The 26,154-nt window shown below is 50.1% G+C and overlaps 1 protein-coding gene across 1 annotated transcript in view; it reads left to right on the top strand.

The window, feature by feature from the left end:
* CFAP91 (cilia and flagella associated protein 91) overlaps positions 1–9,511 on the top strand; it is a 170,898-nt gene extending 161,387 nt beyond the window's left edge. The window contains exons 16-17 of the mRNA XM_063956861.1: positions 7,870–7,961; positions 9,241–9,511. Coding sequence (XP_063812931.1) covers positions 7,870–7,961; positions 9,241–9,350 — 202 coding nt within the window. The 3' untranslated portion in view covers positions 9,351–9,511. The remainder of the gene's footprint in view (positions 1–7,869; positions 7,962–9,240) is intronic.
* Positions 9,512–26,154: the final 16,643 nt, after the last annotated feature.

Here is a 26,154-nt window from a genome sequence, read left to right as displayed (position 1 = left end):
GGGATCGGTACTCCTGTCAGTCTGGGTGATCACTAGTCATACTGCCACAGATCCAGGCCGGGTGGGTCCGGTACTCCTGTCAGTCTGTGTAACGTGGTCTCTCGTCCTCAGCCGCACTCAGTTACAGTCGGAGGAGATTGTTGCCACAGATCCAGGCCGGGTGGGATCGGTACTCCTGTCAGTCTGGGCGATCACTAGTCATACTGCCACAGATCCAGGCCGGGTGGGATCGGTACTCCTGTCAGTCTGGGTGATCACTAGTCATACTGCCACAGATCCAGGCCGGGTGGGTCAGATACTCCTGTCAGTCTGGGTCACTAGTCATACTGCCACAGATCCAGGCCGGGTGGGTCCGGTACTCCTATCAGTCTGGGTGATCACGGTCATACTGCCACAGATCCAGGCCGGGTGGGTCCGATACTCCTGTCAGTCTGGGTGATCACTAGTCATACTGCCACAGATCCAGGCCGGGTGGGATCGGTACTCCTGTCAGTCTGGGTGATCACTAGTCATACTGCCACAGATCCAGGCCGGGTGGGTCCGGTACTCCTGTCAGTCTGGGTGATCACTAGTCATACTGCCACAGATCCAGGCCGGGTGGGTCCGATACTCCTGTCAGTCTGGGTCACTAGTCATACTGCCACAGATCCAGGCCGGGTGGGTCCGGTACTCCTATCAGTCTGGGTGATCACGGTCATACTGCCACAGATCCAGGCCAGGTGGGTCCGATACTCCTGTCAGTCTGGGTGATCACTAGTCATACTGCCACAGATCCAGGCCGGGTGGGATCGGTACTCCTGTCAGTCTGGGTGATCACTAGTCATACTGTCACAGATCCAGGCCGGGTATGTCCGGTACTCCTGTCAGTCTGGGTGATCACTAGTCATACTGCCACAGATCCAGGCCGGGTGGGTCCGGTACTCCTGTCAGTCTGGGTGATCACTAGTCATACTGCCACAGATCCAGGCCGGGTGGGTCCGGTACTCCTGTCAGTCTGTGTAACGTGGTCTCTCGTCCTCAGCCGCACTCAGTTACAGTCGGAGGAGATTGTTGCCACAGATCCAGGCCGGGTGGGATCGGTACTCCTGTCAGTCTGGGCGATCACTAGTCCTACTGCCACAGATCCAGGCCGGGTGGGATCGGTACTCCTGTCAGTCTGGGTGATCACTAGTCATACTGCCACAGATCCAGGCCGGGTGGGTCCGGTACTCCTGTCAGTCTGTGTAACGTGGTCTCTCGTCCTCAGCCGCACTCAGTTACAGTCGGAGGAGATTGTTGCCACAGATCCAGGCCGGGTGGGATCGGTACTCCTGTCAGTCTGGGCGATCACTAGTCATACTGCCACAGATCCAGGCCGGGTGGGATCGGTACTCCTGTCAGTCTGGGTGATCACTAGTCATACTGCCACAGATCCAGGCCGGGTGGGTCCGGTACTCCTGTCAGTTTGGGTGATCACTAGTCATACTGCCACAGATCCAGGCCGGGTGGGTCCGATACTCCTGTCAGTCTGGGTCACTAGTCATACTGCCACAGATCCAGGCCGGGTGGGTCCGGTACTCCTATCAGTCTGGGTGATCACGGTCATACTGCCACAGATCCAGGCCGGGTGGGTCCGATACTCCTGTCAGTCTGGGTGATCACTAGTCATACTGCCACAGATCCAGGCCGGGTGGGATCGGTACTCCTGTCAGTCTGGGTGATCACTAGTCATACTGCCACAGATCCAGGCCGGGTGGGTCCGGTACTCCTGTCAGTCTGGGTGATCACTAGTCATACTGCCACAGATCCAGGCCGGGTGGGTCCGATACTCCTGTCAGTCTGGGTCACTAGTCATACTGCCACAGATCCAGGCCGGGTGGGTCCGGTACTCCTATCAGTCTGGGTGATCACGGTCATACTGCCACAGATCCAGGCCGGGTGGGTCCGATACTCCTGTCAGTCTGGGTGATCACTAGTCATACTGCCACAGATCCAGGCCGGGTGGGATCGGTACTCCTGTCAGTCTGGGTGATCACTAGTCATACTGCCACAGATCCAGGCCGGGTGGGATCGGTACTCCTGTCAGTCTGGGCGATCACTAGTCATACTGCCACAGATCCAGGCCGGGTGGGATCGATACTCCTGTCAGTCTGGGCGATCACTAGTCATACTGCCACAGATCCAGGCCCGGTGGGATCGGTACTCCTGTCTGTCTGGGTGATCACTAGTCATACTGTCACAGATCCAGGCCGGGTGGGTCCGGTACTCCTGTCTGTCTGGGTGATCACTAGTCATACTGCCACAGATCCAGGCCGGGTGGGTCCGGTACTCCTGTCAGTCTGAGTGATCACTAGTCATACTGCCACAGATCCAGGCCGGGTGGGTCCGGTACTCCTGTCAGTCTGGGCGATCACTAGTCATACTGCCACAGATACTGGCCGGGTGGGATCGGTACTCCTGTCAGTCTGGGTGATCACTAGTTATACTGTCACAAATCCAGGCCGGGTGGGTCTGGTACTCCTGTCAGTCTGGGTGATCACTGTCATACTGTGACAGATCTAGGCCGGGTGGGTCCGGTACTCCTGTCAGTCTGGGTGATCACTAGTCATACTGTCACAGATCCAGGCCGGTTGGGATCGGTACTCCTGTCAGTCTGGGTGATCACTAGTCATACTGTCACAGATCCAGGCCGGGTATGTCCGGTACTCCTGTCAGTCTGGGTGATCACTAGTCATACTGCCACAGATCCAGGCCGGGTGGGTCCGGTACTCCTGTCAGTCTGGGCGATCACTAGTCATACTGCCACAGATCCAGGCCGGGTGGGATCGGTACTCCTGTCAGTCTGGGTGATCACTAGTCATACTGTCACAAATCCAGGCCGGGTGGGTCCGGTACTCCTGTCAGTCTGGGTGATCACTAGTCATACTGCCACAGATCCTGGCCGGGTGGGATCGGTACTCCTGTCAGTCTGGGTGATCACTAGTCATACTTTCACAAATCCAGGCCGGGTGGGTCCGGTACTTCTGTCAGTCTGGGTGATCACTAGTCATACTGCCACAGATCCTGGCCGGGTGGGTCCGGTACTCCTGTCAGTCTGGGTGATCACTAGTCATACTGCCACAGATTCTGGCCGGGTGGGTCCGGTACTCCTGTCAGTCTGGGTGATCACTAGTCATACTGTCACAGATCCAGGCCGGGTATGTCCGGTACTCCTGTCAGCAGTCTGGGTGATCACTAGTCATACTGCCACAGATCCAGGCCGGGTGGGTCCGGTACTCCTGTCAGTCAGGGTGATCACTAGTCATACTGCCACAGATCCAGGCCGGGTGGGTCCGGGACTCCTGTCAGTCTGGGTGATCACTAGTCATACTGCCACAGATCCAGGCCGGGTGGGTCCGGTACTCCTATCAGTCTGGGTGATCACGGTCATACTGCCACAGATCCAGGCCGGGTGGGTCCGATACTCCTGTCAGTCTGGGTGATCACTAGTCATACTGCCACAGATCCAGGCCGGGTGGGATCGGTACTCCTGTCAGTCTGGGTGATCACTAGTCATACTGCCACAGGTCCAGGCCGGGTGGGATCGGTACTCCTGTCAGTCTGGGCGATCACTAGTCATACTGCCACAGATCCAGGCCGGGTGGGATCGATACTCCTGTCAGTCTGGGCGATCACTAGTCATACTGCCACAGATCCAGGCCCGGTGGGATCGGTACTCCTGTCTGTCTGGGTGATCACTAGTCATACTGTCACAGATCCAGGCCGGGTGGGTCCGGTACTCCTGTCTGTCTGGGTGATCACTAGTCATACTGCCACAGATCCAGGCCGGGTGGGTCCGGTACTCCTGTCAGTCTGAGTGATCACTAGTCATACTGCCACAGATCCAGGCCGGGTGGGTCCGGTACTCCTGTCAGTCTGGGCGATCACTAGTCATACTGCCACAGATACTGGCCGGGTGGGATCAGTACTCCTGTCAGTCTGGGTGATCACTAGTTATACTGTCACAAATCCAGGCCGGGTGGGTCTGGTACTCCTGTCAGTCTGGGTGATCACTGTCATACTGTGACAGATCTAGGCCAGGTGGGTCCGGTACTCCTGTCAGTCTGGGTGATCACTAGTCATACTGTCACAGATCCAGGCCGGGTGGGATCGGTACTCCTGTCAGTCTGGGTGATCACTAGTCATACTGTCACAGATCGAGGCCGGGTATGTCCGGTACTCCTGTCAGTCTGGGTGATCACTAGTCATACTGCCACAGATCCAGGCCGGGTGGGTCCGGTACTCCTGTCAGTCTGGGCGATCACTAGTCATACTGCCACAGATCCTGGCCGGGTGGGATCGGTACTCCTGTCAGTCTGGGTGATCACTAGTCATACTGTCACAAATCCAGGCCGGGTGGGTCCGGTACTCCTGTCAGTCTGGGTGATCACTAGTCATACTGCCACAGATCCTGGCCGGGTGGGATCGGTACTCCTGTCAGTCTGGGTGACCACTAGTCATACTGTCACAAATCCAGGCCGGGTGGGTCCGGTACTTCTGTCAGTCTGGGTGATCACTAGTCATACTGCCACAGATCCTGGCCGGGTGGGTCCGGTACTCCTGTCAGTCTGGGTGATCACTAGTCATACTGCCACAGATTCTGGCCGGGTGGGTCCGGTACTCCTGTCAGTCTGGGTGATCACTAGTCATACTGTCACAGATCCAGGCCGGGTATGTCCGGTACTCCTGTCAGTCTGGGTGATCACTAGTCATACTGCCACAGATCCAGGCCGGGTGGGTCCGGTACTCCTGTCAGTCTGGGTGATCACTAGTCATACTGCCACAGATCCAGGCTGGGTGGGTCCGGTACTCCTGTCAGTCTGTGTAACGTGGTCTCTCGTCCTCAGCCGCACTCAGTTACAGTCGGAGGAGATTGTTGCCACAGATCCAGGCCGGGTGGGATCGGTACTCCTGTCAGTCTGGGCGATCACTAGTCATACTGCCACAGATCCAGGCCGGGTGGGATCGGTACTCCTGTCAGTCTGGGTGATCACTAGTCATACTGCCACAGATCCAGGCCGGGTGGGTCCGGTACTCCTGTCAGTCTGTGTAACGTGGTCTCTCGTCCTCAGCCGCACTCAGTTACAGTCGGAGGAGATTGTTGCCACAGATCCAGGCCGGGTGGGATCGGTACTCCTGTCAGTCTGGGCGATCACTAGTCATACTGCCACAGATCCAGGCCGGGTGGGATCGGTACTCCTGTCAGTCTGGGTGATCACTAGTCATACTGCCACTGATCCAGGCCGTGTGGGTCCGGTACTCCTGTCAGTCTGGGTGATCACTAGTCATACTGCCACAGATCCAGGCCGGGTGGGTCCAGTACTCCTGTCAGTCTGGGTGATCACTAGTCATACTGTCACAGATCCAGGCCGGGTGGGATCGGTACTCCTGTCAGTCTGGGTGATCACTAGTCATACTGCCACAGATCCAGGCCGGGTGGGTCCGGTACTCCTGTCAGTCTGGGCGATCACTAGTCATACTGCCACAGATCCTGGCCGGGTGGGATCGGTACTCCTGTCAGTCTGGGTGATCACTAGTCATACTGTCACAAATCCAGGCCGGGTGGGTCCGGTACTCCTGTCAGTCTGGGTGATCACTAGTCTTACTGCCACAGATCCTGGCCGCGTGGGATCGGTACTCCTGTCAGTCTGGGTGATCACTAGTCATACTGTCACAAATCCAGGCCGGGTGGGTCCGGTACTTCTGTCAGTCTGGGTGATCACTAGTCATACTGCCACAGATCCTGGCCGGGTGGGTCCGGTACTCCTGTCAGTCTGGGTGATCACTAGTCATACTGCCACAGATTCTGGCCGGGTGGGTCCGGTACTCCTGTCAGTCTGGGTGATCACTAGTCATACTGTCACAGATCCAGGCCGGGTATGTCCGGTACTCCTGTCAGTCTGGGTGATCACTAGTCATACTGCCACAGATCCAGGCCGGGTGGGTCCGGTACTCCTGTCAGTCTGGGTGATCACTAGTCATACTGCCACAGATCCAGGCCGGGTGGGTCCGGTACTCCTGTCAGTCTGGGTGATCAATAGTCATACTGCCACAGATCCAGGCCGGGTGGGTCCGGTACTCCTATCAGTCTGGGTGATCACGGTCATACTGCCACAGATCCAGGCCGGGTGGGTCCGATACTCCTGTCAGTCTGGGTGATCACTAGTCATACTGCCACAGATCCAGGCCGGGTGGGATCGGTACTCCTGTCAGTCTGGGTGATCACTAGTCATACTGCCACAGATCCAGGCCGGGTGGGATCGGTACTCCTGTCAGTCTGGGCGATCACTAGTCATACTGCCACAGATCCAGGCCGGGTGGGATCGATACTCCTGTCAGTCTGGGCGATCACTAGTCATACTGCCACAGATCCAGGCCCGGTGGGATCGGTACTCCTGTCTGTCTGGGTGATCACTAGTCATACTGTCACAGATCCAGGCCGGGTGGGTCCGGTACTCCTGTCTGTCTGGGTGATCATTAGTCATACTGCCACAGATCCAGGCCGGGTGGGTCCGGTACTCCTGTCAGTCTGAGTGATCACTAGTCATACTGCCACAGATCCAGGCCGGGTGGGTCCGGTACTCCTGTCAGTCTGGGCGATCACTAGTCATACTGCCCCAGATACTGGCCGGGTGGGATCGGTACTCCTGTCAGTCTGGGTGATCACTAGTTATACTGTCACAACTCCAGGCCGGGTGGGTCTGGTACTCCTGTCAGTCTGGGTGATCACTGTCATACTGTGACAGATCTAGGCCGGGTGGGTCCGGTACTCCTGTCAGTCTGGGTGATCACTAGTCATACTGTCACAGATCCAGGCCGGGTGGGATCGGTACTCCTGTCAGTCTGGGTGATCACTAGTCATACTGCCACAGATCCAGGCCGGGTGGGTCCGGTACTCCTGTCAGTCTGTGTAACGTGGTCTCTCGTCCTCAGCCGCACTCAGTTACAGTCGGAGGAGATTGTTGCCACAGATCCAGGCCGGGTGGGATCGGTACTCCTGTCAGTCTGGGCGATCACTAGTCATACTGCCACAGATCCAGGCCGGGTGGGATCGGTACTCCTGTCAGTCTGGGTGATCACTAGTCATACTGCCACAGATCCAGGCCGGGTGGGTCCGGTACTCCTGTCAGTCTGGGTGATCACTAGTCATACTGCCACAGATCCAGGCCGGGTGGGTCCGGTACTCCTGTCAGTCTGGGTGATCACTAGTCATACTGCCACAGATCCAGGCCGGGTGGGTCCAGTACTCTTGTCAGTCTGGGTGATCACTAGTCATACTGTCACAGATCCAGGCCGGGTGGGATCGGTACTCCTGTCAGTCTGGGTGATCACTAGTCATACTGCCACAGATCCAGGCCGGGTGGGTCCGGTACTCCTGTCAGTCTGGGTGATCACTAGTCATACTGCCACAGATCCAGGCCGGGTGGGTCCGGTACTCCTGTCAGTCTGGGTGATCACTAGTCATACTGCCACAGATCCAGGCCGGGTGGGTCCAGTACTCTTGTCAGTCTGGGTGATCACTAGTCATACTGTCACAGATCCAGGCCGGGTGGGATCGGTACTCCTGTCAGTCTGGGTGATCACTAGTCATACTGCCACAGATCCAGGCCGGGTGGGTCCGGTACTCCTGTCAGTCTGAGTGATCACTAGTCATACTGTCACAGATCCAGGCCGGGTGGGTCCGGTACTCCTGTCAGTCTGGGTGATCACTAGTCATACTGCCACAGATCCAGGCCGGGTGGGTCCGGTACTCCTGTCAGTCTGGGTGATCACTAGTCATACTGCCACAGATCCAGGCCGGGTGGGTCCAGTACTCCTGTCAGTCTGTGTAACGTGGTCTCTCATCCTCAGCCGCACTCAGTTACAGTCGGAGGAGATTGTGGCGGAGCTGGTGTACAGTTTCCTCATTCCTGAGATACAGAAGACCAGTGTCCGGGAGAGAGGTGAGCGGACTACTCAGTATCACATCATAATCCTGTAACTCATACACACGTATAATAACTGAGTATGTATCCTGTAACTCATACACACGTATAATAACTGAGTATGTATCCTGTAACTCATACACACGTATAATAACTGAGTATGTATCCTGTAACTCATACACACGTATAATAAATGAGTATGTATCCTGTAACTCATACACACGTATAATAAATGAGTATGTATCCTGTAACTCATACACACGTATAATAAATGAGTATGTATCCTGTAACTCATACACACGTATAATAAATGAGTATGTATCCTGTAACTCATACACACGTATAATAACTGAGTATGTATCCTGTAACTCATACACACGTATAATAACTGAGTATGTATCCTGTAACTCATACACACGTATAATAAATGAGTATGTATCCTGTAACTCATACACACGTATAATAACTGAGTATGTATCCTGTAACTCATACACACGTATAATAACTGAGTATGTATCCTGTAACTCATACACACGTATAATAACTGAGTATGTATCCTGTAACTCATACACACGTATAATAACTGAGTATGTATAAAATACATATAGGAGTTATGTGGATATTTTTGTATAATATAGGCCAGCTAGTGTGACCATATAAGAGCAGAAGGTGTAGACATCTGAGGTGACTAGTAACATCCATAATAACATGCGGCTGCAGTATCTCATATATGCCAACGAGTGTTACTGAGCACCAGCCATACCTGTATGTGTATATTCATCATTATTATTATTATATAGCTCTAAGGGCAGAGGCAGCACCTACAGAGGATGCACTTTAGCGTGGAACACGCGTGCTCTGATGTGGGTTGGGTTTGTCACATGCAGAAGATCCTCCCACTGGGCGGGGCCACCACAGACCCAGAAACACTAATAATAATAACGGTAGCTGTGGGTTACAGCACAACATTACCTTTCCCGGTCTCTCCTGATTGGCTGGGTGACGCTGGCCGTCACATCAGCTGACTGTTATTTTGCATACAGCCTAATCACTTTGTGTCCCGTTTATGTTATGTCTGGGTAAATGTGTGACACAGACTGATCCTGCTAAGTGACTCTGTGCCCAGGCTAAGCGGCTGGGTAACCGCGACTTCCGCCATCAGCCAGTCTGGGAGCTCCTAGTCATCTGTGCCAGGGATTCTGCTTGTTTTGCTGCCACATCGGCATTAGGCTGAGCCGCTGCGTATTGCACCTCTCGCTATGTACTGTTTTACCCTGTTCTCTCCTCTCCCCCTCAGTGCGGAAATCCCAGCGGAGGCACATCCAGGCGGCTCATCGCGTTATCCACGCCGACACAGAGGCTCTGCTGAGTGAGACACAGCCTCCAGCCGAGGGCGAGGCGGAGTGACGCACAGCGGGTTCAGAGGCTCTACCTGTCCCTCGCCGCGTCCGAGGAGCCGCTGTCAGTTACATGGCAGAGCTTTTTCACTGTCGGCATCATAAAAACCCAGTTACCTCTTACTGTGCGGAACTGATGGAGATTTGCAATAAATAACGTGTAAATAATAAGTTCCGTGTGTAGTGTAAGTGTTTATGTATAGGCAGCCTGGCAGGTCAGCAGCCGTCTAGTGCAGAACATGAGGCCGCGGACAGCACTGGGAGATGTGTACATGGCACATGTGTGCCCTCATACACTGCGGCTCAAATCACAGCTAATGGCTCCGCTTAGTGCGTCACAGCCGCGCCGAGCGCCTTTCCTGCTCAATATTGCATCTTACTCGCACCAATAAAACACCTGGAAGTGACAAGACTACTCTGCTAGATTACACTGATCGGTGTGTGACATCTGCACTTCTGTGTGCGACTGAGTCTGTATAGGAAGTGCTGCCATGCTAAGTTCTGTTGTGCTTCATCTGCAACTTCGTACGTAGGTAACACTAATTCCTGTGCGAGTCAAGTTGCAGCTCAGCATCTGTAACACGCCGTGATGGGTGTTTTGCTGCGAATAAGATGAAAAATGTATAGAAAACATCAGTACTGAAAACCCTCTCGGAATGGCGCAGTCATGCCGGGGCGTCTCGCACCACATGGCATATAGCGATATAGAAGCATCACTTGCGCTATGGATTGCTCCAGCTGGCAATATACTTATCACTGGTGTTCCACATTTTCTAATGGCCCAGTAATACAGTCCAGAGAAATAAAGATAAAAACCCACCTAGAGCGTAATATAGTCGGGAGGGTAATCACCCCACAAGTGTCCACACAGTAATAGGAGGATGGTGTCCTAGTCACTTTCATAGTCCAGATAGTACCAATCCCCTAATCTCAGCCGAATGTGATAGAAAATGCCTGGGCACCTATCCCTAGTGCGCTAATTAGCTTTAATTAGAGCGATACCACAGACGCTTTTTAAACCTCTTGTAGATCTGTTACGTTTTTCTTTAACGTGCAATGTAAAGGGATGCTTGTCATTACCATTGATAATATTACGTGTTCTGCCCATCTGATCTTAATGTGCCTCCTGGTTTTCCCTCTATAGACAGGGCCATGCACGCATTCAGTGGCATAAACCACATACAGTAGCTAGCGTGGCGAGTTATGAGGTCTGTGATTTGCACCTTGTAATTGTTTGTAATGAATTCTGTAATTTTAGAATGAGGGCAACTTCAATACTTGCCCATCTTACAGTCGCAGCATCTAAAGAAACCTTTATAAAAACCGGCGTCCATCATACGTAAGGCACTTGAGACTGCGTTTCTTTTTATGGTAGGGGCCTTCCTATAAATACATTTGGGTTCGGCTGGTAATAATTTCTTTAAAGCTTTATCTTTTAGCAGAATCAGACAATTTTTGTAAAGGTACCTTCAATTTGTCACGCAAGGCGGGTGTTGGGAATCCGACAACTGAGGCTGGGCTTGGTTAGACAGGTGCCTGAGGAGGGAAAGGCGAGGAGGCTGAATGTAGTTCCTTCTCATGTGATGGGAAGTACGAGGAAAGACTCAAGTCGATGAGGAAGATATAATTATGTGGTTTAATGAAATAACGATGATTCACAAAGACTGGGGTTATCCAACAGCAGAACTAAAGAATGGTGTTGATGAGACTGAAGATCACTGATTAAAGAACTGAAGATTGTGGCTGTGACTATAAGACGAGGCTGCAGAATGCTGAGTGAAGAACTGAAGACTGTGGCTGTGACTTTTAGACGAGGCTGCAGAATGCTGAGTGAAGAACTGAAGACTGTGGCTGTGACTTTAAGACGAGGCTGCAGAATGCTGAGTGAAGAACTGAAGACTGTGGCTGTGACTTTAAGACGAGGCTGCAGAATGCTGAGTGAAGAACTGAAGACTGTGGCTGTGACTTTAAGACGAGGCTGCAGAATGCTGAGTGAAGAACTGAAGACTGTGGCTGTGACTTTAAGACGAGGCTGCAGAATGCTGAGTGAAGAACTGAAGACTGAGGCTGTGACTTCCCGAGGTTGCCCCACGAGCGGAAACGGGCTGTTGGCAACAGGCAGCTGCAGCGAAGGGGTAACCACTGGGCAATAGCGGACGAGAACAGGAAACTAGGAGTAACCTGGGAGCTCAGAGCTAAGCACCTTTACCTGTTAAAGTAACTTAAAGCACTGGCACCATCACTCTAAACCAGGCCCCTTTTATAAGGGAAGACTGCCACGGATTGGCTGGACACAGAGAGTGAACACAATTGGCCTGGCTTTGGTCTCCAACATGGCAGCCCCCTGCACTGAGGACACAGCTGCACTCAATAGTCAGCACATTGGGCTCTGGACAATGAGCTCTGGCAACAGAGCACTACACCAGGGACTCACTGCAGCAGCTTCCTGCTGCTGCACTCTGATTACCCAGACCCCGGCCTCCGGCACCTGGAGGCCGCATACTCTACCCGGCAGCCATTGCTGCTGCAGCCCTGCATCGCCGCAGACCCGCCTGCCGCCGAGACAGCGAACCCCACAGCCAAGCTCCGGAGGTAAGACTCCAGAGTGTGACACGACTTACTTGTACCGCTTATTAAATTGTGCGCTAAAAAGCCATTTGGAAATTGGTGTAATTCTTATATTCTACCGACCAAGCAACTGGATTTAATAGATTTTTTTCTATCTACAGCTCCGAACTCTGCCATGGTTGTTTGTAAATAGTTTAATCTCTAACCCTACTTAACAAACTTTATTAACATCTCATCAGCTTTAGGGGGTCATTCTGAGTTGTTCGCTCGCTAGCAGCTTTTAGCAGCCGTGCAAACGCTATGCCGCCGCCCACTGGGCGTGTATTTTAGCTTAGCAGAAGTGCGAACGAAAGGATCGCAGACCGGCAACAATTTTTTTTGGTGCAGTTTCAGAGTAGCTTCAGACCTACTCCTAGCTTGCGATCACCTCAGACTGTTCAGTTCCTGTTTTGACGTCACGAACACGCTCTGCGTTCACCCAGCCACGCCTGCGTTTTTCCGAACGCTCCCTGAAAACGGTCAGTTGCCACCTAGAAACGCCCACTTCATGTCAATCACTCTGCGGCCAGCAGTGTGATTGAAAAGCTTTGCTAGATCCTGTGTGAAACGACATCATTCGTTGTAATAGTATGTCGTGCGTGCGCATTGCGCCGCATACGCATGCGCAGAAGTGCCTTTTTTTGCTTCATCGCTGCACAGCGAACGAATGCAGCTAGCGATCAACTCGGAATGACCACCTTAGTGTCATCGGAACAGTTCCATCTTGACCTAAATACCTGTCCTTTGGGTACATTGGTAGGCCACTGAGGTAGATGGTTACTTGCAATATCTACATATGCAGAGGCGGATTGGCCATAGGGTTTACAGGGAAGTTTCCCGGTGGGCCGATGCACCCGTGGGGCCTGTTTTGTTTGAGGACATGTGGTCCTTTTTATAGACATAATGAATAAGATGCAAAATAATTTGCATATATGAAAATTACTTTGCCACTTAGCCTGTGATTGCAGATGATCTAGTGTGTGCTCTGCCTGCTTGGCTGACATATAAGATTGAGTGAATAGTGATTGGGATACGGTTGGGGTAATAAGCAAGAAAATATATCTTTCTAAAGAATTATATAGTTTCCTAAATTCTGAAGGTGTATCATATAATGTGCTCATAATATTTAATTTTATTTCTTTTTAACTTCCCCCTTGATGCTGGACATGCCCACTATCTGTAAAGTCTTGGCGGAAGGGTGCTGCTGCCATGGCCCATGGCTAGACCTTACACCTCTGGGGCCACTAGTAAAAAAATGTCCAGGGCCGCTTTTTGCTCCCAATCCGCCCCTGTACATATGTCTTGCAGTCGGTGGGTTTACCACAGCTGCTAGTCATAAAATTCCCATTCTTAACCTCAATCTTCAAATCCCCAAATATTGGCCTCTTCTCTATTAATGGAGAAGCTCAATGACAGAATTCCTGAGGACAGGTGGAGAGATTCTGTGGTAGATCCTACACAATGACACGATCACAAGATGAAGAGATGGAGAGAGTGTGAGACAAGTGGATCAGTGGATGGGTGTGAAACGCGCAGTGAGTGATGGCGGCCATCAAATAAATCATTTCACATTGAGGTCGGAGTACACGGAAACCACATTGGGGAGTTACCACTTCTGCGTTCTATGGGGGTCATTCCGACCCATTCGCACGTAGCGGTTCTTCGCTGTGGTGCAAATGGGTCGGGACAGAGGCTGCGTGGCGGCCGCAAAGCGCACGCGTGTCGTTGCCCAGCGCCGGGCAACGACGCCAGGACCGAATAAAGCGATCGCAGGCCCGATCGCAGAAGAATTGACAGCGGGAAGGAGGATCGGGGTGTTTACTCACCGTTTCCCGGGCGTGGTAAGGCGAACGCAGGTTTGTCCAGGCGTTTGGATGGCGGATGTTTGACGTCAATTCCAGGACCTTCGTCTCTGGATCCATCACACAGGATAAGTAGCTGCAGGGCTGGTCTTGTTTTGCAGGAAACTTTTTTAGCATAGCAGGGCTGCACAAGCGATCGCATCCCTGCTATGCTAAAATACACTTCCCCATAGGCGGCGCCAAGGTGATCGCACGAGCAGCAAAAAGTTGCTATGTACGATCAACTCGGAATGACCCCCTATATACTGTGGCTGTACTAAATGAATGATTAAAAATGCATTTCCAAAAGGGCAAGTCAACAAGCGCTCATCTGGCAAAGGCAACGCAAATGAAACAGACCGTAGCTACTATATAAAGCAATACATGAGCATTTGGTGGATCGATATGGAGAAGTGTCTGTGTGAGACACAAAGGCCCTGATTCATGTAAAGGGCCAGACACACTAGACGATTTTTTTGACCAATATGGCCAATACAGACGATTGTGAACGATATATCATTCACATCGTCTACTGTGTATGGTCCTGCAATCAACGATGCGTGCACCCGCGCTCATTGATTGCAGGTTGGCGGTTGGAGGTGCAGCATGCTCAATGTGAGCAATGTCACTTGTGACATCGCTCATTACGGCATGTGTGTACGGAGCCGCAATGAGCGATGTCCACAGTGTGACATTGCTCACCCCCCCGCAGGCGGCTCCCTTCCTGGCAGCGGCTTCATTGTAGCTGAGCCGCTGACAGGAGCCGCTGGAGGGGAGACGCTGACCGCTCAGCGTCTCCATCCACTGCCCGACCAATTATATTTCCACTGTGCCACTAACGTAATTAAAAATAAATTTTTTCATACGTCCTAGAGGATGCTGGGGTCCACTTTAGTACCATGGGGAATTGATGCACCATGGGTACTGTAAGACTTTTTCATAGTGTAAACTGGCTCCTCCCTCTATGCCCCTCCTCCAGACCTCAGTTTAGAAAATGTGCCCAGGCAGATTGGTCGCACTCTAGTGGAGCTCTACTGAGCTCTACTAAAAGACTTTATTTAGGTTTTTTATTTTACAGGGAGACTGCTGGCTGCTGACAGGACACCATTAGCTCCTGAAGGGTACGGAACACTAGCTGCGGCTATGCGCTCACTCCCACAGCACGCCGTCACCCCCCTGACAGCCAGAAGTCAGAAGACTGGTGAGTAGTGTTACCGGAGATCTGCAGAGAGGGACCTCCGGTCATCGTGACGGCTTAAGGAACCGCGCAGCGAGCGGGAATGCTGCACGAGTATGCTATCCATAACACAGAGCCCAGCAGGATGCAGGGCACGGGGGGAAGGGGCGCCCTGGGCAGCATGAAACCTACTCTCACTGGCAAAAGGTAGCATATGATGTTGTGGCACAGTACTACACCCCCGCCAGTATAAAGATTAGAAATTAGCTCTGAGGGGAAACGCGCCATTACAGGGGGCGGAGCTTCTTCCTCAGGCAGCCAGCACACTGTTAAGCGCCATTTTCTTCCACCTGCTGCCAGGGAAGAACCGCTGATCCTCCTCTCCACTTCTAAATCAAGTATCAGGGTTCAAAAGGGGGGGAGGGGGAAGTGTAATTTGGGTGCTCAGTCATATTATTGGCATTATATAAGCGCTTAAGCTCTCTGTGTACAAAGTACATGACAAACGGATTCTTTCCTTGGCGCTGAGTTGTAAGCTGGCAAATCCTGTTCTGTATCTTTCTAACAGATTTTACTGTGGGTCTGTCCCCTATAAGTCCCGGAGTGTCTGTGGGGTGTTTGTGCACGTGAGTGACATGTCTGAGGCAGGGAGCTCTTCCCCTGAGGGAGCCATTTTAGGGACACAGAGTTGTAATGTGGTGGCGCTGCCGGCACACCACGAGCCTGAATGGGTGAAAGAATTACGTGATAGTGTGAATCATATCAGTAAGAGATTGGATAAGTCTGAGTCTCATGCAGAAAACTGGAGAAAATCTGTTGAAGATGTGATTTTTAATAGTTCTGCCTTTTCATCCACAGGGGACCACTTGGGTTCACAAAAAAGATCTTTTGCACAAGTAGTACAAACTGATACAGACACGGACTCTGATTCCTGTGTCGACACTAGTGATTCCAGGGGAATAGATCCAAAGTTAGCAAAAAACATTCAATACAGGATTGTTGCTATAAAGGAGGTGTTAGAAGTTACGGAGGCCCCTCCTTTACCACAGGAGAAGGCTTACTTTTGTAAAGAAAAGAAAATTAATGTAACTTTTCCTCCATCTCATGAACTGAACAGTCTCTTTGAGGGAGTCTGGACTAACCCTGAAAAGAAATGTCAGATTCCCAAAAGAATTCAGGTAGCTTACCCTTTCCCTGCAGAGGACAGGAAAAGGTGGTAGTCACCCCCCATTTTAGGCAGTGCCCTGTCACGGTTAACTAAAAAGGTGATTCTCCCTGCGCCTGGGACAGCTTCACTAAAGGAGCCGGCAGACCGCAAGTTAGAGACTACGTTGAAATCTATTTATGTGACCAATGGTGTCACTGACCTGGGTTGGGGATGTTGTGAACTCGGGGGTTCTTCCGATGGTCGGGAAGAGGAACCACAGCTGGGTCGGAGCAGGGATGGTCGGATATAGGTTTTCCTCATACAAGACTCTGATAGTTAGGATTGGTGAAAAATTCTGAGGAACTTTATTATGGGAAGGGAGCAATACAGCGACACATGAAAGAAAGAGAACTTGTGGGCAATGTCAAAGGCTACTGGAGAATTTGTGAGCAATGTTTAAAGGCACTGATCAATGAAGAACTTGTGAACGATGGTGAAAGACACTGAAGAATTTGTGAGCGATGTTTAAAGACACTGATGAATGAAGAACTTGTGAGCGATGATGAAAGACACTGAAGAATTTGTGAGCGATGTTTAAAGACACTGATGAATGAAGAACTTGTGAGCGATGGTGAAAGACACTGAAGAATTTGTGTGCGATGTTTAAAGACACTGATGAATGTAGAACTTGTGAGCGATGGTGAATGACACTGAATAATTTGTGAGCAATGTTTAAAGACACTGATGAATGAAGAACTTGTGAGCGATGGTGAATGACACTGAAGAATTTGTGAGCGATGTTTAAAGACTGATGAATGAAGAACTTGTGAGCGATGGTGAATGACACTGAAGAATTTGTGAGCGATGTTTAAAGACACTGATGAATGAAGAACTTGTGAGCGATGGTGAAAGACACTGAACGCTGGAAACACTAAAGTTGGTTCAGCCCGCAGGCCATGCTGAATCCAGGGAGCGCTGGCAACTGCGCTGCAGAGGAACACACTAGTTGCTCGGATCACTGGAGACTGTGCTGCAGGAAGGCACCCTGAATGCTAAAAGCACTGGAGTATAGCTGCTGGGGAACACACTGCGTATGGGAGCTCTGGCATCCACTTCAGAAAAGAGACGATACTCAGGCGCCGAGGCTCTGCCCGGCGTCTGGTTTTGAATCTCCCGCCTCTACTGAATTGGTGAAGCGGGTTAGTGACGTCACCTGCTCCCCGCCCACGTGACGCCGGCTGTCATGGTGGCGCCCACGCTTCGGGGAACCGCCGATAGCCGCGCCAGCCAGACGCCGGGACCCGAGGACTGCCGGAGGTGGGGACTGCCAAACGGACCAGCAGCTATGCAGGGGTAAGCGCGGCGGCCGCTGCCCCTGGCATGTGACAGTACCCCCTCCTCCAGGAGTGGCCCCTGGACACTTCCCGGGCTTTGTTGGATGTCTGGAATGGAAGATCCGCACCAGTCGGGGAGCCGTAACTTCAGTAGCTTTGACCCAGCTCCTCTCCTCAGGGCCATAACCTTTTCATTCTACCAAGTACTGCAGATTCTTGTGAAGATAACGGGAGTCAAGAATAGCTTTGATTTCAAATTCCGTTCCGGCTTCAGTCTCTACAGAGGTTGGCCTAGGGGACTCTGAATGGAACCGATTTAAAATAAGGGGACGAAGGAGAGAAACATGGAAGGAATTTGGTACCAGAAAGTGGGAAGGCAAACCCAATTTGCAGACAACCGGGTTCAGAACTTGCAACACGGGGTAAGGACCAATGAACCTCGGGGCAAACTTCATAGCGGGCACTCTTAAACGGAGATTGCGGGTAGAGAGCCATACTCTATCACCAACTTTGTATTGGGGAGCTGCCCGTCGCTTCCTATCCGCAAAGAATTTGTAGTGGCCGGAGATTTTCTTGAGGTTAGCGTGAACCCTACTCCAGATTTGACTGAAGTGCCGAAGAGTAGAGGATGCAGCAGGAACATCTTCCGGAGGACAGACGGGTAATTCTGGAACTTGAGGATGGAATCCATAATTAATGAAGAATGGGGACTCACCAGTGGAAGAGTGGTACAAATGATTATGGGCAAACTCGGCCCAGGGCAACAGTTCCACCCAATCATCTTGCGAAGGAGAGAGATAAACGCGGAGAAAAGTCTCTAAATCTTGATTGACACGTTCAGTTTGTCCATTGGTCTAAGGATGGTAGGCAGATGAAAACTTAAGTTTTATTTGTAAGGCTGAACAGAGGGCCCTCCAGAATCTTGCAGTGAACTGCACCCCCCGATCAGAGACTATTTCCTGAGGTAACCCATGCAGGCGGAAGTGTTCACGGATAAATAATAGAGCCAATTTGGGAGCTGACGGTAACCCGGTCAAAGGAACAAAATGTGCCATCTTAGAAAAACGGTCAATAATCACCCAGATGGTATTGTGAACCTTGGAGAGGGGCAATTCGGTGACAAAGTCCATAGAAATATGGGTCCAAGGCCTCTTAGGAATGGACAGTGGATGAAGCAACCCCGCAGGAGGCAGACGAAGAATTTTGTGCTGAGCAAATTGAGGACATGAGTTGACATAATCTTGTATGTCCTTCTTCATTGTGTCCCACCAGTATGACCTTCGTAGAAACTCCCACATTTTTTGAACTCCAGGATGACCGGAAAACTTGGAGGTATGAGCCCACTGCAGCAACTTCGGTTGAAATTTAGCTGGTACAGACATTCTTCCAGGAGGAGGACCCGAAGCGGTGGGAGCTGCCGAAATAGAAACTGGACTGAGAATCAAAGCCTTTCCAACGGAATTCTCCTCATCCGAGGCCGTTAAGGAACGAGATAGAGCATCAGCCTTAGTGTTAAAAGTCCCAGCCCGGTACTTAATGACGAACGAGAATCGAGTGAAGAAGAGCGCCCATCTAGCTTGACGGGGATTCAAGCACTGGGCTGTCTTGAGATACAGCAAGTTCTTGTGAAAGGTGTAAATCGTAATTAGGTGTTTAGCACCTTCCAATAGATATCTCCATTCTTCCAGGGCAGATTTTATTGCCAAGAGTTCCTGGTCTCCGATGGTGTAGTTTCGTTCAGCAGGAGAGAACTTGCGAGAATGGAAACCACATGGATGTAACTTCCCGCCAGAGGAGTACTGTGAAAGCACGGCACCGATGCCTACTGAGGAAGCATCGACCTCCAAGAAGAATGGTTTTGAAAAATTCAGTTGCTGGAGTACCGGAGCGGACATAAAGGCTGCTTTCAACCGGGCGAACGCTGCTACAGCTTCAGAAGACCAGTGACTTGGGTCAGACCCCTTTTTTGGTTAGGGCAGTAATAGGTGCCACAATGGTAGAGAATCCCTTTATGAATTTCCGGTAGTAATTCGCAAAACCGAGAAATCTTTGTACCGCTTTCAAGGAAAGAGGCTGAGTCCAGTCCCGAATAGCAGTAAGTTTTTCCGGATCCATGCGAAGCTCCGTACCTGAGATGACGTAACCAAGAAATGGAATTGAAGGTACCTCAAAGGTACATTTGGAGATCTTGCCGTAGAGATAATTCCTTCGTAGACGAAGAAGTACCTCCTTGACCTGTACTCTGTGCTCTGTGAGATTCTTAAAAAATATCAGAATGTCATCCAAGTATACTACTACACTTAGGTATAACATATCTCGGAAGATTTCATTCACAAATCCTTGGAAGACGGCAGGGGCATTGCTGAGGCCAAACGGCATTACCAGATATTCGTAATGCCCGTCCCTGGTATTAAAGGCCGTCTTCCATTCGTCCCCCTGTTGAATACGTATCAAATTATAGGCTCCCCTTAAGTCGAGCTTGGTGAAGACATGGGCTCCACGAACCCTATCAAATAGCTCCGTGATGAGCGGCAAAGGATATTTGTTCTTAATGGTGATATCATTTAAGCCGCGGTAGTCAATACATGGTCTCAACCCTCCGTCCTTCTTCTTCACAAAAAAGAAGCCTGCTCCCGCCGGGGAGGTAGAGGGGCGAATGAATCCTTTCTGCAGATTAGACTTAATATAGTCCGACATGGCTTGGGTCTCGGGTAATGATAAGGGATAAGTGCGTCCCCGGGGTGGCATCTTCCCTGGGATGAGCTCAATGGGACAGTCCCAGGGTCTATGGGGTGGTAACTGATCGGCCGCCTGTTCCGAAAACACGTCTGTGAACTCCCGATAGGCCTCCGGAATGAGCTCCTCATCCGACTTGGAAGATACACGGAGCAGGTAGACAGGAGTGAGACAATTAGAATGACAAAATGATCTCCAGGATACTATTTGTGACGACTTCCAGTCGACGTGAGGGTTGTGTACTTTAAGCCAAGGAAGACCAAGAACCAGATCGCGAGGCATCTCCCGAATCACTAGGAACTCCAGATGTTCTTGATGCAGAGCTCCAATCTGCAGCTTGATTGGCACTGTGCGACTTGAAATAAGACCATTAGAAATTTGGGTACCATTGATAGCAGTCAACGTAATAGGTCATTCGACGGTCTGTAACTGTAAACCTAGTTTTTGGACACAAGAAAGAGAAACAAAATTCCCTGCAGCCCCGGAGTCCAGCAGAGCCTTAACAGGTTTGGCTATAGACCCAGAAAACAGAGACACGGAGAGTAAACAGTCCACTGTCGGAGAAGGTTTAGATGTAACCCCTAACTCGACTCCTCCAGAACAAGCTAGGACTGCCCGTTTCCCGGACGGGACTTACAAAACTTGAGAAAGTGATCCGCAGCTCCACAGTAGAGGCAGAGTCTACCCTCACGACGGCGCTGTCGTTCTTCCGGGGACAGCCGAGATCGATTAATTTGCATAGGTTCGTCTGGACTTGGGGTAACCGTTTGCTTAGACGGGAGAGACCGGAATCTGGATCGTTCTGACCGACTACGTTCGCCACCTCGTTCCTGCATACGAAGATCCACCTTTACACAGAGTGAGATCAACTGTTCTAAGGAATCTGGCAGATCCCTAGTGATCAGTTCGTCTTTTAGACGGTCGTAGAGCCCATTCCAGAAAGCGGCCCGGAGAGCATCATTATTCCAGCGCAGTTCTGAGGCTATGGTTTGGAAATGAATTACATACTGTCCCACTGAACGGGAGCCTTGTCGGACTCAGAGCAAGTCCGAAGAAGCAGCGGTCTTTCTGCCGGGCTCATTGAAGATCCTTCGGAATGACGTGATGAAATTGGTGTAACTGGAAACCAACGGGTCAGACCGCTCCCATAACGGAGACACCCAATCCAACGCTGAACCTTCAAGCAAGGAAATAATGTACGCCACCTTGGACCGATCTGTGGGGAAGTTGTGTGAGAGAAGTTCAAAATGTACCTCGCATTGGTTGAGAAAACCACGGCAATTCTTTGGATTCCCATTATAGCGAGAAGGAGTGGGAAGCTGAAGGCGTGACCTGGTTCCAGACAGGGATTGAACATTACTAGGGACAACCACAGGAGCGGGTGCTGGAGCTGGAGCCGGAACTACTGAAGCCAGAGAAGCCTGAATTTGATCCAGCCGGCCGGATAACTCCTGGAGATACTGCATCACCTGGCTCTGTGCCGCCTCCTGACTTTGAACTCGGGAAACCAGGTCCTGGATGGCGCTTGCCTCTGGGTTCCGATCCCCCGGAGTATACTGTCACTGACCTGGGTTGGGGATGTTGTGAACTCGGGGGTTCTTCCGATGGTCGGGAAGAGGAACCACAGCTGGGTCGGAGCAGAGAAGGTCGGATATAGGTTTTCCTCATACAAGACTCTGATAGTTAGGATTGGTGAAAAATACTGAGGAACTTTATTATGGGAAGGGAGCAATACAGCAACACATGAAAGAAAGAGAACTTGTGGGCAATGTCAAAGGCTACTGGAGAATTTGTGAGCAATGTTTAAAGGCACTGATCAATGAAGAACTTGTGAACGATGGTGAATGCCACTGAAGAATTTGTGAGCAATGTTTAAAAACACTGATGAATGAAGAACTTGTGAGCGATGGTGAATGACACTGAAGAATTTGTGAGCGATGTTTAAAGACACTGATGAATGAAGAACTTGTGAGCGATGGTGAATGACACTGAAGAATTTGTGAGCGATGTTTAAAGACACTGATGAATGAAGAACTTGTGAGCGAAGGTGAAAGACACTGAACGCTGGAAACACTAAAGTTGGTTCAGCCCGCAGGCCTAGCTGAATCCAGGGAGCGCTGGCAACTGCGCTGCAGAGGAACACACTAGTTGCTCGGATCACTGGAGACTGTGCTGCAGGAAGGCACCCTGAATGCTAAAAGCACTGGAGTATAGCTGCTGGGGAACACACTGCGTACGGGAGCTCTGGCATCCACTTCAGAAAAGAGACGATACTCAGGCGCCGAGGCTCTGCCCGGCGTCTGGTTTTGAATCTCCCACCTCTACTGGATTGGTGAAGCGGGTTAGTGACGTCACCTGCTCCCCGCCCACGTGACGCCGGCTGTCATGGCGTCGCCCGCGCTCCGGGGAACCGCCGCGCCAGCCAGACGCCGGTACCCAAGGACCGCCGGAGGTGGGGACCGCCAAACGGACCAGCAGCCACGCAGGGGTAAGCGCGGCTGCCGCTGCCCTTGGCGTGTGACAAATGGGACCTACTCAGGTCTACCATTGCCTGTGCGTGGGTGAGTAGTGCTATTGAAAAGTGGTCAGAAAACTTGTCATCAGACATTGACACACTAGATAGAGACGAGATACTCCTAACGTTAGGTCATGATAAAGCTAAATATTTATCTTATATAAAACCCTTTATGAGGTCTAAGAACACTGTACGCTATTTACGTATGGAATACCGTAAGGGTACGCACGTTGCGTAACAATCGCTTAGCCGTAGTCGAGACGCTCAAGCGTCACGTTCGCTCACGGCCAAGAGATCACAGGCAGGCACGCTATTGGCTGCCGACTAACGTAATGATTCGCTATAGCGTAGCGGACGCTCGGGACCACGAGGAGATCACCAGCGGCGCAGACGCTCACAATGTTAAACCTTTATATCTAAACCATAAACAATGTAATATGCAGTAAAACCTTAGTGTAGAGATAGGGTGTAGATGCAACACAGTGTAACCTTATTAACTTAAAAGCTGTTCGAGCGTCACCGACGCTCTGAGAATACTTAACACTAAGAAATACACAGATACCGTGCTTAGGGTCTAACGCCTTATATGAATGTTATTACTTGCAAAAAGAACAATACAATACAAGTCACACACTACAATATAACATAGACTAACTAACCAGATAACTACACAGGAAATACAATATAATACAATTACGTTTGCGGGAAAATTAAGAGAGAAAGGGGAGAAGAGAGAGAGAGAGAAATGGCACACAATAACAAGAAATACAATATGATTGCGGAGAAAAACTTACGCACAAAGGGGAACGATCGCATGCGCCTCTGGACATCCAGCTCCCGATTATCAGCAATGAGAACCGTTGAAGAGTGAGAGCTGGATGTGATCGGCTTGTCTATTTATGCCCCACACACAATACAATTCAATGGTCCCTACAATCTCATTGTTCATTGGACACAGGAATTCCTCCTCGCATTATAACAAAAGGTCATAGGTTGATTCATACAGGTGGGCTGTGACGATTTCCAACTGCTCAGGTGGGTGGGAAACTAGGTTTCCCGCCGCATGGATAAGTAAGTGCAAATAATAGTAAATGGACATAAACTTCTTATGTCCATAACTATTCGCACGAGCGATTAATTCGCTTCAAACCAACACCGGAATATTGCTAATTAAATACTCTTCCGATGGATACTAAACACCACTGTATTACTCCTGTTTGACCCTTCGTATCAAACAAAGAGGGATTTCTCTGTCCATGAACATTCTACATTAACCAAACTTTCAGATTCTATCAAAGGGACCATAATCTACAAAATACATTATATGGTGAAAATATGTAACGAAAGAGTCGCCCGCTAGACGCATACAATCTCTACCGTAAATGCGCATACCGTGCGCCTGCGGGTGCCCGCAACAGCGAGTATGCGCACGCACGGGAGAGCGCACGCATGCGCAGCAGGGACACATATGAGGTGCAAATATGGCAGTGTGCATAGTGATATTTTTCTGACTTTGACAGTCCACCCTTTGGCAGTCAACAATAACTGCCACTTCCTAAAACATTTCAAAAAGAGAAAAATATATGTCAAGTGTAAATACATTTCCATGGTTGGGTAGGGGAGGAGAGGAGAAGGTAGGAAAAAGGGTATGACCTAGTGAGATAGCAGAAGCATGTGTGTATGAATCCGTGTTTGGGGGTCATGTATCATCGTGCCGTACGTGTTTTAAATCAAGCTTCGAGGTATTGCGAAGTATACATTTGAATTCCTTCTTATCCCGTGGTACGGGTCTGTGGATGGGCTGTCAAACTTTACCGAGCTCTTTTCGGATTTTGGTTGCAACAAAATGGGGAGCACATTTTAGTTGATGATACATGAATGGGGGAATATGTGATTGCTGATATCTGTGCCTGTATTCCCTATCGACTATGTGTGTAATTACCTGAAGGTTGTAGAGATGAAGAAAAGACATAATTACGGTAAATGCAGTGGTATTCTATGTCAGGTTAATGAACATTTGTCGGTTGAAGTCTTGTTCGGTGTCTGTTGAATGCAGTCTTCTTTGTGCTTTTGCCAAAAGGCGTGTGGGCAAAAAGCTTTGTCAATGTCCATAGGCTTACAAAAGTGTTGGGCTAGCGTAATTTTAAAATTTCTAGGGAAACTGGGGGTCTATGGCATTGTTCATCAAAATCTGTGTATAAGGTTGTCAAAACTTCTTCTTTAATCCATCAGTTGTCTGTATACAGGATCATCAAATTCCTCGTCAAAAGTGGGTCTTTTTACCTTGGAAAAACCAGAAAAACAGGTGAAAGAAACGGACCGTAGAAATCGCATTTTCATCACATCATTGTTTCTACATTTGGGTCATAAATCAAATCCATTGGAATTACAATTTCCTCACTCCTTAAACTCATCACCCTGGTACTTCGTTTGCACTTCATTAAAGCCTGACCGCATCTAAATATCAAGCCAATCGATATGACAACACCTAAGATACATAGGAGAAACTTCCCTACATCCATTATGACTCCTTGAGCCCATTCTCCTAAACCAGAGAACCAATTTCGCGGGTTCAACCATGACACCCAACCAGTCAGCTTATTACCTACAGCAGCAAGAGTGAGATTGTGTCTCCTGCGAAATTCCCACTTCAATTGGAGAATATCGTCCATCTTTTGGTCTATGACCTCGACCGGGTCCTCGGTGCTATTCGTAATATATGTGCAGCATTTCACGCCGTACTGCGTTGCCAGTGTGACGCAATATCCGCCTGTCACTGCTGTGAGATAATTAAGAACCATTCTATGCTGGACCAGTTCTGTTTTATAAGCTTGAAGTTCTCTTCCAGTATACCTGAACGTGTCATCATACATTTCTGTGATATTGTCTAACAAATTTGCAAGCGCAGATATGTATTTATAATTCAACACTCCTCTGGCGGTGCGAGTGATGTCTAACGCGATTAGAAACTGAATCCCGGTGGATTCATGGATCATGTCAGAGGCCGGATGCTCTGTTCTTTCTATCAGGTGCCGTTTAACTACGTGCTCGTAGTGGGTGTGAGTATAAGGAGCTTGGGCAACACGGTGTATATCTTTCATTTTGGCATGTGATACAGTCATTACCTCAGGCAGTACTTTTCCAATATAACACAATCCTTCAGAGTTTGGGGCAAGCCACTTATACGCCTTCCTCCCGCATATGAAATATGCATCATCGGGGAGAACATATGGGACGGAGTAGGACATAACCATATTACACATCTTCCATGTGAAATCTCCTAACCCTAATTCTCCCATCTGTCTAGTACACGTATCAGTTTGTACGATATGTGCGCAGTATCCTGGTGATACCTCTCCAACTCTCGTAATCCTACTTCCTAGGGTATACCTATATCGGAAAGATTTTTCTCTACTGGCTATGTGGCGTATAAGCTCTGTATCTGTCGGCATTCTAT

Source organism: Pseudophryne corroboree, chromosome 2, assembly GCF_028390025.1.
Source record: "Pseudophryne corroboree isolate aPseCor3 chromosome 2, aPseCor3.hap2, whole genome shotgun sequence".
Classification (NCBI taxonomy): Eukaryota; Metazoa; Chordata; class Amphibia; order Anura; family Myobatrachidae; genus Pseudophryne; species Pseudophryne corroboree.
This window is presented reverse-complemented; position numbering and strand designations above follow the sequence as displayed.